Genomic DNA, 13489 nt, shown 5'->3' with positions numbered 1-13489 from the left:
CCTGCCAAATCCCCTTCAAATCCATATCAACCGAACACAGCCTTAGAGATGCCCCAGAATGGCATGTCCTACTCGGTTAAGTTTGTTTGCTTTTCCAGGTTGAAATAAGGCGAAATCACCACTAACTTGAATTCTTACGATTTAGAACAGTCTAAAATAGCGTACTTGAATTCTTACGATTTAGAACAGTCTAAAATAGCGTACTTGATCATGACCATTACTGGGCAGGGGTATATAGCCAAATGCTAACGTAGACCAGCGAAGCCAGGCCAAGAGGGGGCCACACAAAGGTAAACGAACCCTGAAACTCTAGCAGGCAACTAGAGCATACCTGGGGCAACACTGAAATTTAACGAACTCCGAACTACCAATTTCTTTCATCCCTTATATTATTCCACAAGCGGCCATTCAATCACAACGACTAATACATATGTACATGTTCATGGCTGCTTACAACAGCATCTGCGCTAGCTTGCCTTTACCACTGTCTCCGCCGGTCAGCCTTGTCATGGCTGCTGAGCTGTTGCAGGCGCCGCCTCTGATTCCCCCAGCCACCCTAAGATGTCTGCCCTTTGTTTGTTGGGCTTCAAATTGGGCCCAAATCGTAGGTGCTCTGGTCTTGGTTGCCTTTAAGCTGTTATCTAGCAACTATCTACACTGTGCACAATGTTCGAATCCACAATGCAATTAGCTCAGATCGAAACCGGCTTCAGAGTTTATTGCATACAACAGTTTGGTTTGCAACTGCTCCTTGCTGTTCAACACAACCAGGGAGAGAGTTTGTCATGTTGAAGCAAACCAATGAGCACGTAGAATGTAAAGGAACTAGCGTGCCAAACGTAAAATGTGGTTAGTATGGTTCACTGACGTTCTGTAAGGAGGGAGCTTAAGAAGGTTCATGCAAGTAGCCGAGGTGGGCAAACGGTCTCCATGTTCCTCCAAGCCGGGGACACCAGCTCTAAATTAAAAAGGAGTTCAAGATGAATTTTCCAACAGAACAAATATAAAACATAGATATACAGGAAACTGAACCTCTGAATGCAGAATTTAGGATCAAGGTACTCAAATCCAAGGAGTGGCCCGCGAGAACATCCAGTCACAAACCTGTGCATTTAATGTCATCCACGTGACAGTAAGAAAAACATTGATTTGATATGAACAAAAGAGCATGCTTAGATAGAGAAGTCACAAGGAAAGAGATTAATTTCGAACATTCAAGCTCCTAAAGTAAAAGGGGAAAATATATCAATCAATCAGCAAAGCTTAACATACAATCTCTTTATCCTAGGTTTAACGACAATAATTAAAACTAATAAACACTAGCACAAAGCTCACGAGCAGAATAAAGAATTGCTCATGCCGTGAAAAAGAGGGAGAATGGCCTACTTGAGAAACTTTTTCTGATTATCTGAACTGAAGCTCTTTAGAACCTCCCACAACATATCGATAATCTCATGGTCCTGAAAGAAAAGTATTATCAATCCTTCTCTTAAGTAAGAAAAAAACTCATTATTACATGAAAAAATAAACATACAGACCCCATGATACAATACTAGTGTTTGTGCTGTGCAGCTGTCCAAATTGTGATCTAAATAAATTCCATAGAAACCATCCTGGATCCTGATTCAGATTGTCTATTTTGAAGCTAGGACATGGCCTCAACTAGCTAGTTTAGATATTGAGATTGAATTAAATCTTTGAGGACCCAAAGTGGAAGGCCAACTTACTACAATCTACTTTCACCAAAGAACATAGTGAACCCTCTAATACCAAAAAAAAAAAAAAAAAAAAACAGCTGTTCTGTAGATGGTTTGCCAAGAGTAGCTCATAAAGCGCTGCGGCTACATAAAAAGCTTGTTATTCATTACGAAGACTAAACTGTTTTCAAGCACAAGACACCAGTAGTGGATTAGCTTGGTTTCGGCACACCTGCTTACTCAGCATATTAATATTTTGCCACACCAAAAGCAAACAAAAAATATCCTCATGGCACAACTACCAATTATTATAACAAATTGAGGGGTGGGCCACAAAGCATCTACTCCCTCCGTTCCTAAATATTTGTCTTTCTAGAGATTTCAACAAGTGACTACATACGGTGCAAAATAAGTGAATCTACACTCTAAAATATGTCTATATACATCCATATGTGGTAAGTATCTACAACCCCTTTGCGGGCTCCATAGCAGGAAATTATATATTCTGTCAAAGAAAGTCCCTCGCGTAAATTGCTTTGAATAGGTAAATCAATCATTTGTCCTTATGTTAGGCGCAGTACTCATACAGGAACTTATGAGCAAGAATTGCAGGAGGGAGAAAGACGATGTACGGGATACGGGATCCCGTGAACTTAGCGGATACTATGATAGCGATAGCACCGAATTTTGCCAATTCGGCAGTTCGATCTATGATTTCACATTCATGGACGTTGATACAGGGGGTAGCGACTGTTTATTAAAAACACAGGACTCTGCTAAGTGGTAACACGATGTATAGAGTCTGACACCTGCCCGGTGCTGGAAGGCTCCCCAAGGTAGTTAAAAGGCGTAGGTACGCATTCCCCTGCACCAATGTACCGAAGCACTTTACGATCGATCACAAATACCTATTCCATCCTTAGTTGATTCTACGATCCCATGGGAATCCTATAGAAAAACTCTTTGCTTTGGATCTATTTATACTTTTCGAGTATATTGACAATTCCAGAGTTGGATCAGAATAAGGAATAAAAGTCAATTCACTTTTTTTTTACGCGACAGGAAAAAGTGACTACGAATTCCCCTTTGAAATCTCTAAAAAGACAAATATTTAGGAACGGAGGGAGTATTAAGTAATGGAAGAATAGCCTGTCACAACTTTCGATATGATTACTAGCTGCTTCTTGAGTAATGGAAGGACAGATTTTCTTACAGAAGAAAGGAAACATACCGGATGATAACCTCCAGAATAGTTGGTGTTTAAGCGCAAGTCATCAATGTCCAAACTTTCCAGAGAGCCAGATATGAGAAGCTGCAGGAGCAAAATACGCAAGACAACAGCAGAAAATTAAGAAGTGAATACATATACTAATTCTAGGAATAAGTGCCATTTTGAATACAATAAATATGCACAAAACGATGCAATTCAGAAACTACAGCTGCATATAAACGTAAAATGTTACTGTTGACTACAGGGAAACAACAAAATAAGTCCAAATGGGCACATGCCATTTGATATACAGATGTAAAGTCACACTGCATTTACTTAATAAACATATGTTATTTTGAAAGAAAAAATGTAACAAAGCTATAATGCTCTTATTTGCAATGGTATAATGCTCTTATTTGCAATGGTAAAGCAACTAGGTAAAGCGAAGTACCTGAATTTCATGTTCATTGAACATATCAATCCATTCCTTTGGTATAAGTTTTTGAAAACCTCTTAGAAAATGTCTACCTTGTCCACGGATCTGTGATCAAAACAAAAGCAAATTGTTTGTCAAAACAATACATGACAAGCAAATGACAGGACAAAATAATTTTACCTGATAGTTTAATCGATGGTTGGCAACAAGGTGGATAAACGTAATAACATTCTGATTAGTAACACGCATCTCTCTCCCACCAGGAAGGAGCTCTTCTTCATTTTGTTCACCATATTCATTATTCACAATAACGAAGTACAACTCCAAATCTGAGAGGTCGCCCTTGTAATGCTAAGCATAGAAAGGAGAGGTCAGAACACGGCAAAATGCACATCAGATGACAAGGAGCTTTATATTAGAGTTGGTCCCTACATGGCCGTATCCTATGAATGTATCTCATGCTACAAAAACACAATACCGCCACAAATATATGGATTGCAGCCACACAATTGAAGCCAAAACTTTCATATATTAGCTTGAGACCACATTAACAAAACTTAAACTAAAAGATGAGCACTTCAGCAGTTGTGTATCAAAACAGCAGGTCAACGACATCCAACATTTAGAAAGATTCTAGACTTCTAAGCATGTCAATGACCAATTCCTTCACAAATTGAAAATAGATTCAGACCTTCAAAAATAGAAGATGTCGATACAACTCTGGATCCAAGGAAGGCAGATCGTTCAAGAAGTTAGACCTGGTTGGTGGTGAAAATCAGATATTAATGGTAAACTCGTTAAAAGTGAAACACAAACAGCATGATGGAATTATAATGTGACATAATGATTGTTGGCAGATTCATAGAAGAGCAAAATCATAACAATATTGAACCTTTTACCCAACCACCCCCTGTTTAATTAGATTGTAGTGAACGTCAATTCACAATAGCCCAAGGTTCACAACCAAATCTTGCTATATTTGCATTAGTTTACTTAAAATAAATTTTATCCATTCAATAATACAGGTCAACACAAACACAGGTATTTCTATTGCAACTTGCTTAAGATGGGAGGGACAGGGAGGGTGGGAGAGAAAGAGAGTTACTTCTCTTTCAGCTTGCTCAAGAAGAAGGTTGCAAATGGCAGATCAACAAGTATGCCCTCATACATTGCCTGGAAAACATTAATCAAGCACATTTCAGATGATACCCAATTATTGTCCGTCTGCTAAATAGTATGCATAACTAATGGGGTTGGCCTTCCAGAAATTCGACGCAAAGAAATAGAAAATCAGATTACAGCCTGCAGCACCTAATAAGGCTACTCTAGACTACACTGCCAACTTTCTCATTGATGGATGTGTATTATCGATTTGCATATCTATGGCGTTCTTTTACAAGTACAGGCAAGTGTCCAGACTCCAAAGAAACACATATTCAGAAAAGCAAGTTGATATTATAACGAAATCTTAACTTAAGAAAAATGTAACTTTAGAAGACTATACAGACCAAACAGCTCCATAGAATGATAGAAACCCCACTGACATGCGCTACCCGACATTAAAATGTATCAACACATGCAAATCACTATATGGCAACGTGTGCACCATATCGGCAGATTATTCAAAGTGTGCAAGCCGATATTGAGCAGCGCATGTGATTTGCAACGACATGATTGCAGAACCTCACAATATAACGATTTGCTATACTCTTCATTTTCTTTCTATTAGTCAAATTCTCGAATACATAGCATATTATAGGATATAGACATCTGATCAGAAATCTATTAGGCTATTAGCTGCCAACTGTCGTTTACAACAGTTATGGCACCCATATTTTATATTGCTGCTACCTAACCATATTGCGACATAGTGAATACTATCAGCTTCAAGCACAAAAGACATTTCCCTCTAGAAACACAACATATCATTGAAGTACCTTCCCAAGGAGACTTCCAAGAAATTGGAAATACTGCAGATGCTGCTCATGAACCAATCCTGATCCAGGGTTGGGGTACAGAACGTGGTCGACTGTTTCCTACATAAGGGAAATTGTGTGAGGTGTTGTAACTTAAAGACATAACTACGATTGTGAGTTCTATAACTGGCGAACTTATACTGGATCAATGAAATAGCATAAAAGAGCAGATACCTTGAATAGGCCATACTGCACATCAAAAGCAGCACGAGTGATATTTTCCATGAAATCTTTGAAAATTCCACCTCCATCAATTCCAGCTTCTTCCACACCATGCTCATTAACAAATGATACTCGGATCTACAAGCATCAAAATTTTATTCAAAAAGGAGAACGATGGTTTCCTGTGTCTTAGCAAAATCTGAATTAATCCAATAAGGAGAAAAGGTCTCATGATCATACTGGTCCTTTAAGATCTTCTTCAGAGAGCAAGCTTAGCTGATCAAAAGCATCTTCGAGGAGTCGACTTCTTCTTATTTTAAACCGATGTCTTGTCAAGGCGGAATGAGATGCCGTCGATTGTTTAGAATTTGCCAATTGTGACTGCTCACAGAAAGAGAAACTTCTAAGATATTATCCTAAAAGACGTACCAGTCTTATCCAATGTTCACAGAGGAATAAGTAATCACTTACAGTAAATATTTTAACTCTAATGGTAAAAGGTGCCAAAAAGGGAGCAAGCTTTATAATCTCTGATGCTCGAGTGTTGCCAAGTATCGCCTGAAAAACACGTACACAATGCTGAAGAGATGTGCCTCTGAAATATGTTTTCAGTAATTCAAGCAGCTCACAGGCCCACTACCTGAGAAACAAAATTTTCACTTGTTGCTTCTTGAGAATAGAAATCACTTTCGGCAGTGAATGGGAGTCGGCTGTTCCAGTCTTGCAACTGCAATTACAAACAATATTTTATTACATAATATACTCTCCAAAAAACAATACCTGGAGTAGCAACCACTTGTTTAAAACAGCTTCACGGAATTTAAACTAGACAATCTAGGATAAACTGGAAGTGGTTGTGTTTGGTAAAACCAAAAAAATGGAGTTATGTTTGGTACTTTGGTAAAGAAAAAAGAGTGTGTTCACACCAACAATCTTGCAGCTTAATAACAATGGGCTACCCATTCAAAGCGATTGCAATATGAAATTCAAAGAAGCAAGAACTCTTTCCTAACCGCTGATCGTGTGTGCACTGCCCAAAGATACATCAGTATATAACAAGTAGTGAAACAGCAGTATCATTGGCATTTTTCTCGGCACCTCGATATAAGCGTTATGGTTCAAAGCATCATGGCAAGGAACGGATATCATACAGAAACAGGATGTCAATGCAAGATATCTACCTGGGTGAGTAATTCAGATAACCCAATCCTTGCCTGGCTCTTAAGACTGTCGATGGACATTTTCTTAAGGCCTAAAGGATTGGGCAATGCTTTCTGGCTAGGAGAGGTATGTGAAGGAATAATCCAAAGAAGTTGCCATAAAGCCTGCAAAATGAAATTGAGTTCATGTCAATGTAACACCAAACATGATAATATATCAGCAACAGCTCTGTCGTCTTAAAATTACAAATTCAACATTGAATGGCTAACAATGACAGTAATGATATTGTCTTGTGTATATACCTGCTTTAAAATGAGGACCAGGGCCTTCAAATCTTTAAGTGAAAGAGGTTTCTCCTGCTCATAGAATTCCTCGTTATCAACAATCTTTAACATGTACCTGGAACAGGGTAAAATAACAAAGCATTAATAATGTGTCCCTCACAAGAAAAGCACGAAAACCAAATTAAGGATTGGCAAACAACAGTTCATGACAAATTGAAATAAGCTGTCTTACTTGTATATGGGACAGAATACAGACACAGGCAGGAGCCAACCAGGAGCATCTACAGGCAAAGGAGAGATATACTTGGAAAAATATGGCCATCTTTGGTTTTCATGGCACCGCTTTATAAAGTTCCATAGTGCAGGAACAATGTCAGTACGATAGGCCAGCGCAGTCATAGTTACATCCAGTGGCAATGTGCTGAACATGACATGAAGAAAAGCACAGATAGACCCTACAGCTTCCACTTCAGCATCTGATGGCCCAGATGGATCAGAATAGTTTGTGCTTAAGGTGCCTGTGAACAGAGCATTCACCTATGCATGATACAGGTTAGGGTCAAACAGGAGAAAGAAAAATATGGAGCCCTATAACTTTGAAGGTATGGGTGTTCTGCTTACCAAATGTTCAAGTAACTTTGTATTTGAATCAAATGCTGCCATTATCTGTTTTTGCAAATCAATATCAAGCTCATCTTTAACATCGACATCCATGGCCATGTCATCGTCATCATCTGCCCCTGTACATAGTCCATAAAGAAACACAGCTGACATAAGACTCCATTACTGAAAGATACTTAAAGTTAAGGGGTTGTCCAATAAGAACACATCTTAAGCCAAAAGACCAAATTATATTAATATTCTTTTGTTCTACTTCCAAGTTTTGTATAACCAAAATAATAAGTCATATAATCGCAATAACGTATAACAGAAAAGATGCTTTAAAAAATCAGGTAAAATGAATTGCAGTTTACAAGAATTTTCTCACTATCACAAGGAGCCCCAATACAAATTAATGACAATAAGATGCTGCATAAACACTAACAAACTGTACTACCAAAAGATGGAAACTGATTTGTTTGCGGCCGTGTAGCTTACTTTCGGTAGCTGAAGTGATCGTCGGCAACGCATCCAATAATGATGTGGAAACAGCAATGATGTCAGCCGCCTGATTTGGAAAGAACATATACAGAAAAATCATAACATATAATAATTAATATGGCTTCAACTATCCACAAACAAACATGCAACAGAAAATGGGAAAAAAAAAGTAGCTCCACAACCAAGATGATAACATCACATATGTGAAAACGAAATGTCAACGATATATACATACATGTAAAGCACCACAACAAGCAGAAAAACACATTTGCTTGGGAATCCTTTGACACAAATAAATGCTCATCATATAAATCAAAAGAACCAGCATAAAAAATTACAAGAGAATACTGAAGAGACATATATAATGAACAACATATATGGTCAATTAAGGATTTGCAGTGTAACACAAGCTTAACAGTTGACACAATAAGAGCTAGAACCTACAAAAGCCTTGCTGCAACTTTGACACAAAAAATTCAGGGAATATCTGCAGTATGACAACTTTTAGTTACATGGAAGCTTTTCCATTCTGTCACTGGCATTTTTCCACTCCGCATCAATCCCACTTGTATGAAGAATAGACGGTAGAAAAAATATATGTAAAGTGTATAATTCATGTAACACAATCATTCTCATAAATGATAACTCGAGAAGGAAAATAGGATAGCAATTGTCATGGAGCAAATAAATTTCCCTGCCGACTCAAACTTCCAGCCTTGGCTCAAAAATTGGAAAAGAAAAAATAAATGTGTAAAAGCAAACACTGGGGCCTAACCACCTACGTAATGCTTTTGGAAGTAGACCACAACTTGCAAAGAATGTTTTCATGTACAGGAACCTAACTGATACTGCCCCTAATTATAGGGTCCTTTTAAACATTTTGCCCTTCTTTAATATCGTCAGTTACCCGCTAACTAAACAAAATGATGTAGCAACTCGAAAGGTAGAAGCAGTAGACACGTACTCTATCAGAAGCGAACTTTGGTTCGGACAAAATCCAAGTTGCAGCTTCGAGTACATTTGCAAGAACACACGCATATCCTGGCTGTTTAGCTGATATATCATTAGGGAGAACATCAGCACGACTGGGCAAATAGCAAGCTATCTGATGAATATAGTATTTGCTGAGCCCATTAGCAGAGAAAACCTGGAGTGACAAGCAATAAGAATGATCAAAGATACAGCCATTGAAATAATTAGTTAAAGCACATCACTCATTGAAGAAGTTTCTAATGGAGAAATTATAAAAATTCATAATAAAGCTTCATATTCTAAGACAGTCTAATTCAGATGCAATGACAGTTGTCGTATTTGCAGCATCAAACAAAACATTTTGCAGTTTATATGTTCTCAATGCATAAGTTTGTCTTGAGGAAAAAAGATATATCGAAAAGAAATCATGGAAACAGCTCACCTTCTTGAAGTGTGGCAAACGATGCCAGAGAAAAGGAATGGATAGAAGCTGCGAGGAAAAACTCCATCTTGGATCCACAGCTGGACAACAACATTGACTATCACCAACATGTGAAGCAGTAAGCATGAGAACATGCTCCAGCGCAGATATATCACAGTGCTCCATATTTCTTGCATTTTGCTGGATAACAATCAGATCCATCACAAAACAAATCAAAGAAGAATAACTAAACGCTACTGCACTTGGACATACCAACGAATGCAAATCAGAACCAAGCTAATAATAGCTGTTGCCATGCTTTCTTTATGTTTGTTTGCCAAGAGAATAGAAGTTTGTCACTTCGAGTTTTTAAAGACAAATACTAAATAAAAACTAAATGCATTCTCTTTGTATTCAAGTTTCACTTTCCATCGTGTGGTTCATTGCCTTGTAAAGTGCTTTGGAGAAGAATCTTAGAACTACGAGATGAGTATAGCCAAAGTGATGAAGGAATATATTATATTAGTTTAGGTTGTATATCGGGATAGTAACAACACCTTGTAGTAGGATGTATACAGATATGTGCGAGTGATAAAGAACTATGTGAGCATACTGATCATGGAAAAGGTCGGTATGTATGATTAGAAGAACAGTATTGATACAGGCATATTCCTTCAACTGAAAGCAGACTTATTCAATGATTATATATTGTGGTCAATAAGTTCCCTAAAAAAGTAGAGACGCTGGTAACAACAAAATATCAGCCCATACTGGAATAGAACATACCGGTACTGCACTGATAATTCCCCGAAATAAGCAATAAATCTTTTTCTGCTGAAGATACCCAACTACTTTGCAGTTCCACGGCAGCTTAGGATTTATCAAACAAGCCACAGCTTCTAGTAATTGGACAAAAGGCATTGATGTGCTTTGCACTGACATCAAAAGTTGATTATTCCAATCATGCCTATCAAAATACAATAAATAAGTCAAATGAAGTGTTGTTCATTTCATTTGGGTAATAGAAAAATAGCATCTCCACGAGCCTGGAGATGAGCTACACAATTACAGAAAGAAAAATGAAGCAGGACATAAGAAACAAAGTGAATAGGCACAATACCAATACAACAAAGCAAATATATCCAGCATAGTTTTCCTCTACTGACATCACAAAATGAAATTTATACCGTATTAAGGTGTAGGACTTCCCTCGCATGAGATGCTAACTGAATGTTTGGTTCAATGCAGTTGTATATTCAGAAGAAATCGTAAGATCGGGGTAAAAAATGTTCTGTTAATGAAATTCATTCAATTTTTTTGATTTAATGAATCCTTGTTGTTGGAACTTAGTCATGCACAGAAACAATACTTCAGGGAGTATTCATCCTCCACTTAAGATGAATAAATCTAATTTTGAAATGTGCCATAAAAAACAAGAACATCCTAAAGAAATATTTAAGTACCAGCATTCGATTTTTGAACCCACCTCTTCTGATGAACAGCATGCACACAGATGAGTGCAAGTCTTTTAACCCTATGAATTACAACTGGTTCCACTGAGGAGTAATCTACACCCGCAAAGAGACTTACAACATCCCCTACAACAAAAGGCAAAAGAAAATTTATAGCCAGTGCCATAGTAGTGAAAAATAGTATCATGTCGATGAGGTATTCAGTGAAAAGGAACAATAACATGCTGATGAGGCTGCACACTAGTAGAGTAAGCAGACAATATATTGTATTATCTAGAAATGTCTAATAACTGACTAAGGGAGGGACTTCGCAGATGAATCAATAACATCAAAGTTAAGAGAAACTTTAACTTCACATCAGTTGAATGTTACTCACGAAACATAGTTAACAAAAAATAGGTCTTTGTGCCTAGGAAAACAGGACGGTGCTAATCAGCTCAGGAATAAGGCTCTAAGTTGAGAATAAGATACCTGTATTGCAGTATCATACAGGGATGGATGAACATATACTAAAGAAACTGAGATAAAATAATCTCTGATCAATATAGAGAGAGAGAAGGTCAATACCCAATAGCACTAGGAACTTAGCATATATGCTTAAGGGCACCATAAGTCCTAAGAAGCAGAAGGATAATAGTTGCATACAATACAATGAATAGCCAAACATTCGTAAACAGTAGCATGATACATACCATGCTTAACATACTGCAGAAGTAAGCTGCAGACTTGAGAAAGTATAGCAATATCACTGTCTTTACTTGCATTGAAGAAGAACAGCAATTGGCGAAGAAAATCAGAATTATTGCCAAAGCAGTTCCTGATTTAGTAACAAGATAGTGAGAGAGAGGCAAGAAAAAGATAAATTTAATCTTTGGTGTAATGCTTACCTATCTACCCTCTGGCAGTGTTCCCCAAAAGTAGAACAAAAGTTCTTTCGAACTTCCGAGCGTGCCAATTCGAACGCCTTCCTCCCTCTGAAGCATTTCTGCAGCTCATAATTAGTCAAGTTCCATTTTGAGAACATGGAATGTATGTATCTAGGAAAACACACGTGGAGCTCAAAAAATCCTTGGGACATATATAGGAAAAGGGCAGCGCGACAGTTTGTCACTAGAAACAGGATGGCGGTTTAACAAAAAGTTAGGTTAACTGTTATCCGTAGTCCACGAAGGTGCACAACGTGCATGAACTTTTTAAACATAAAGCGGACAAACCAAAAATGGAGATCATTTAAGTTTCTCAACTATCAACGCTCGTGACCCCAAGCGGAGCACATGCATACCACGCTTGATTTGCCACATCACACCCTGCGAAGTAATACAAACCGCTATATTTCCTCTACAGTCTACGCAACCCGAATCCCCCCAAATGTCCTTGACACACCATGCCAAAACAAATAAATAAATAGAGCATGCCGGCTAGGTGTTGCTACAAGCCTACTACAACGTATCCACTCTACCAAGGTGATCACGCACACATACATATTAAATACACTAACGATATGATGCATCCAGTAGAACTTTTCAAGCTAAAACTTTACACAATGCCGAGAAGGCACACAGGCTCCACAGCTAAGCTCTAACGTGGCATGGCTCTCCGCTCCGACCACACGAACCGAAACACCCCTCCAAGGCCAAAATGATCAAAGGACTGGATCTAAAGTGTGAACTCTCAACGCACTGGAGAAACGCATAAACCCTCCCTCGACTCTCGAGCGCCAACCTGCTCGCAACGAAGACCCCACACCTCGCAATCACGATTCACCGACTACTCGCGCGTAGCTGCAAACATACCTGGATCTTGGTGGCGGAGGAGTTCTGGAGGCGCAGTGCGAGGCGGCGGCGCCGCTCCTCGCGCGTCTGCTCGAGCAGCACCTGGCGGTCGCGCTCCTTGTTGCTCCGCCCGCCCAGGTCCACCCGCTTCCTCGACGTCGGGTCGCCGGAGAAGAACATCCCTGCGCCGCCCTGCCCGCCTGCCTGCTCACCACCACCACCACCTCAGGTAAAAATCACGAAAAAAACGCAGAAAATCCGCCCAAATTGGGGGTGGGAGAGGATGCGAGGCCGATCGGGGCGTACCGGAATGGGGCTCGGCTCGATTGGGGGGCTAGGGTTTGCGGCGGGGACTTGGAGAGGAAGGGGATGCGGCGACCGACTTTCGAAGCTGCGAGTCGGGAGGGGAAAGAGGAGGACGCGAGATGGGTGCGGGTCTCGGGCTTGCGGGAGAAGAGAATGGGGTGGGTAGTTATTTTGGTCTGACGGTTCTACCCCCTTCGACCATGGTGCGAGTGCAACCCGGCGCAGGCAATGACGTGGGCGTGGACGCGTGATGCGCGCTGACGTGGATGAGCTCACGGCCGTCCAGTGAGGAACTTTTTTACAGGTACAGTGATACTGACGGGTTGCATACCAGGATGGCATTGCCGATTTGCAAACTTATAATACTACACATATACTCTTCCGATCACGTCTATTTCAGCAATAAGTAATATGGATCGCACATAGTATATAAAGATTACATATTTTAATTCAGCCTATAAATGAAAGTGGGCTACCCGTAGAGTCCCATAATTTACCCCGCATAATCATGTACGTGGA

General features: G+C 39.4%; 1 protein-coding gene across 1 annotated transcript; it reads right to left on the bottom strand.

Moving 5' to 3' along the window:
- Positions 1-348: 348 nt before the first annotated feature.
- LOC109751036 (E3 ubiquitin-protein ligase UPL6) lies at positions 349-13167 on the bottom strand. The gene is made up of 27 exons (XM_020309948.4): positions 12971-13167; positions 12686-12868; positions 11780-11877; positions 11585-11709; positions 10907-11018; positions 10207-10387; positions 9442-9621; positions 8992-9174; positions 8025-8094; positions 7548-7666; positions 7159-7463; positions 6945-7041; positions 6663-6806; positions 6122-6208; positions 5953-6039; positions 5722-5862; positions 5494-5619; positions 5281-5379; positions 4449-4516; positions 4035-4101; positions 3524-3694; positions 3359-3448; positions 2929-3009; positions 1387-1460; positions 1033-1104; positions 869-958; positions 349-754 (listed from the first exon to the last, which is right to left on the bottom strand). The coding sequence occupies exons 2-27, from the start codon at positions 12842-12844 to the stop codon at positions 688-690; spliced, it is 3093 nt and encodes a 1030-aa protein (XP_020165537.1). The 5' UTR covers positions 12845-12868; positions 12971-13167; the 3' UTR covers positions 349-687.
- Positions 13168-13489: the final 322 nt, after the last annotated feature.

Source organism: Aegilops tauschii, chromosome 1 (assembly GCF_002575655.3).
Source record: "Aegilops tauschii subsp. strangulata cultivar AL8/78 chromosome 1, Aet v6.0, whole genome shotgun sequence".
NCBI classification, from domain to species: domain Eukaryota; kingdom Viridiplantae; phylum Streptophyta; class Magnoliopsida; order Poales; family Poaceae; genus Aegilops; species Aegilops tauschii.
This window is presented reverse-complemented; position numbering and strand designations above follow the sequence as displayed.